At 61.9% G+C, this 2,491-nt stretch overlaps 1 protein-coding gene across 1 annotated transcript; it reads right to left on the reverse strand.

Moving 5' to 3' along the window:
• Positions 1-454: 454 nt before the first annotated feature.
• LOC125545250 (fasciclin-like arabinogalactan protein 4) lies at positions 455-2,132 on the reverse strand. Its single transcript, XM_048709143.2, has one exon. It carries the CDS (start codon positions 2,005-2,007, stop codon positions 709-711), a length of 1,299 nt encoding a protein of 432 aa, XP_048565100.2. The 5' UTR covers positions 2,008-2,132; the 3' UTR covers positions 455-708.
• Positions 2,133-2,491: the final 359 nt, after the last annotated feature.

A 2,491-nucleotide genomic window follows, 5' to 3' on the forward strand; every position in this document is an offset into this window, starting at 1 on the left:
ATATGATCAGTAACTTGAAGCATCAGATTTTAGTTTCTTACTATCAGAATACACTATACATATGATCACACAATCAGTCCGTTTTTGGCGTCTGAACCTTAGACAAAGTGCCCAAAAAACACACTGTCAGACTTTGGTTCCTGCACTGCACCACGGTCAAGATCGGCGTGCACTGACATGTGGTAGGGTTCATTCGATCGTATTTACAGCGTGCGCCATGAGTAGAGCAGAGTAGAGTAGGGCAATGTCAGCAGCAGAATCTAATGCGCGGTTGACGGCCAGACCGCGTTCGCAGCTCAGCTCAGCTGGCCAGCCCATTCCCACTCACCTGTCTCTTTCTATCCCCTCGTACCCAGGGAAGGAACCCACCTTCTAGCCCCGGGTAAGCAGGTAAACATGACACCGATCTGCCATGCTAATTCTCTACCCCATTTGGAAAATGGAACCGCAAAGATCAACGGAACTGAACACAGGGAATGCATAGATTTCTACACATGGTATTATTATTATTATTATTATTATTATCATTTCCCTAATCAGGTGAAGAAACGAGAAATAATGGCTACTACTGCTGCTACAATGGCCTCTACGGAATCCTCTCCCCAATCCAATGGCGACCGGAGGTGTACACATTCGGTTTCGATCAGACGAGAGAGGAAATGGTGGAAGAAGAGGGAAAAATTGAGAATGCAAGGCACCACCTGGATCTCATAGCAGAGGTAGGAGCAGGCAGACCAATCCTATTCCTATACACCACCAGTTCGCGTTTCTTGCTGGTGCTGATGATGGCTTGCTGTCCTGGCCGCGCAGGGCCGGCGGGGACGACAGCTTCGTCGGCGGCGTCCGCGGGCCATCGGAGACGTCTGGGGTCATGGTGGCGGGAGGGGTCGCAGCTCCGGGGTTAATGGTGTTCCCGCGGCTGAACATTTCCTTGGGCAGCAGGACCTTGGAGACGGCGAAGACCGCCACGGGATTCTGGTCGAACACCGTGCGGGTGATGGACGCCTGCACGACGCCGGTGTCGATGGCGACGGAGCCGTTGAAGCGCGTGATGTTGAGCGTGAAGCGGCCGGCCTCGGTGCACTCGGTGGCGAGCGTGGGCTGGACGGGGTTCACGATGGACTCCAGGGACCCCAGCGGGTAGTAGGAGTGCAGCACGTGGAAGCGCAGCACCACGGCCTTGCGGTCGGCGGGGAGGGACTGGAGGCGGTCGGTGGCGGGGAGGGCCGCGAAGGCGTCGTCGGTTGGGACGAAGATGGTGATGCCGGCGCCGCGCTCGTCGGCCTCGAAGTCGTCCGCCACGCCCGAGGCCTCGAGCATGGAGGCGGCCACGTTGAAGCCGCGCGCGTCGGTGAGGACGCGGGTGATGTTCACCGCCGGGGACGGGCGGGTCTCGGAGCCCGACGCGGCGATGTCGAAGCCGGAGGGCACGATGAGGCCGCCCACGGCCAGCACGCTGAGGTTGTACGGCTCCCTGGTCACGGCGCCGAGGACGGTGGCGTTCGACCCCGGGGACGGGGACGGCGAGCGGACGACGACGGCGGAGCTGCTGCTGCCGCCGCCCGCGGCAGTGGCCGTGAGGTTGACGGCGCCGAGGTCGGAGGGCGCGCGGCCGGTGGTCTGGAAGAGCGTGGTGACGAGCCTGCCCGAGGCGGGGACGCGGGCGAGGTCGGGCGGGGAGAGGTACTCGAGGAGGACGTGGTAGCGCAGCACGTCGGCGAGGTCGGCGCCGGCGGCCGCGGCGAAGGCGGAGGGCGAGCGCGGCAGGTTGGCGTTGGGCACGGCCAGCAGCGTGAGCGACGACCGCCCCGCCAGCTCCGCGGCCACCGGGGAGGACGCGAGCAGCCGCGCGAAGTCGGAGAAGCCGGGGAACGCCGCGAGCACGGCCGTCACGTTGACCCCGGCGGCCGGGGCGGGCAGCAGCAGCAGCAGCAGCGCGGCGGCGAGCAGGGCCGGCAGCCCGGGCGCGAGGCGCGGGGCGGGAGCGGGAGGGGAGCCTCTCCCCATCCTCGTGGGCTGGAGTGGAGTGAGGTGGGAGAAGATGGCCGAGGAGTGAAGCGGGGCACGGGAGGAAGGTGACGATGATGCGGGGGAATTTTCCGCGATTTTCTTGCGAGTTATCTGACGAGTGAGGATTCACTGTCGAGTTTATTAATGGCGTGGGAGTGTGAGTGTGTAGGTGGGTTGGATTCTCGCGGCTGCGTACGCCAGCTCGCAAAGTCTACCATGGAAGGAAGGGAGCTTTTTTCTCTTTGCGAAGTGTGTAGCGCAGTGCTGTGCGTGTTGCGTGCGTCGCGTCACGTGTGCGTTGGTACTGCTCGACGGAATGATGGCGCTCGAGGCGTCATTCTAGGCCGGGTCACGCACTGCGAAAAATGAAACTGTTTTAGAGCATCTGCCTCCGAACACGCCGCGCGTTAAGAGCATCTTCAGCCGCGTCTCAGTAAGGCCTCTTCAGACGATTTTTTCGTGCCGGCACCAAAAAACGGCC

The sequence above is a fragment of the Triticum urartu genome, chromosome 3A (assembly GCF_056163025.1).
Source record: "Triticum urartu cultivar PI428250 chromosome 3A, HENAU_Tu73, whole genome shotgun sequence".
Lineage (NCBI taxonomy): Eukaryota > Viridiplantae > Streptophyta > Magnoliopsida > Poales > Poaceae > Triticum > Triticum urartu.

Excerpts from the sequence above, each read along its gene's own strand:
- LOC125545250 (XM_048709143.2), bottom strand. The coding sequence starts at position 2,007 with ATGGGGAGAGGCTCCCCTCCCGCTCCCGCCCCGCGCCTCGCGCCCGGG.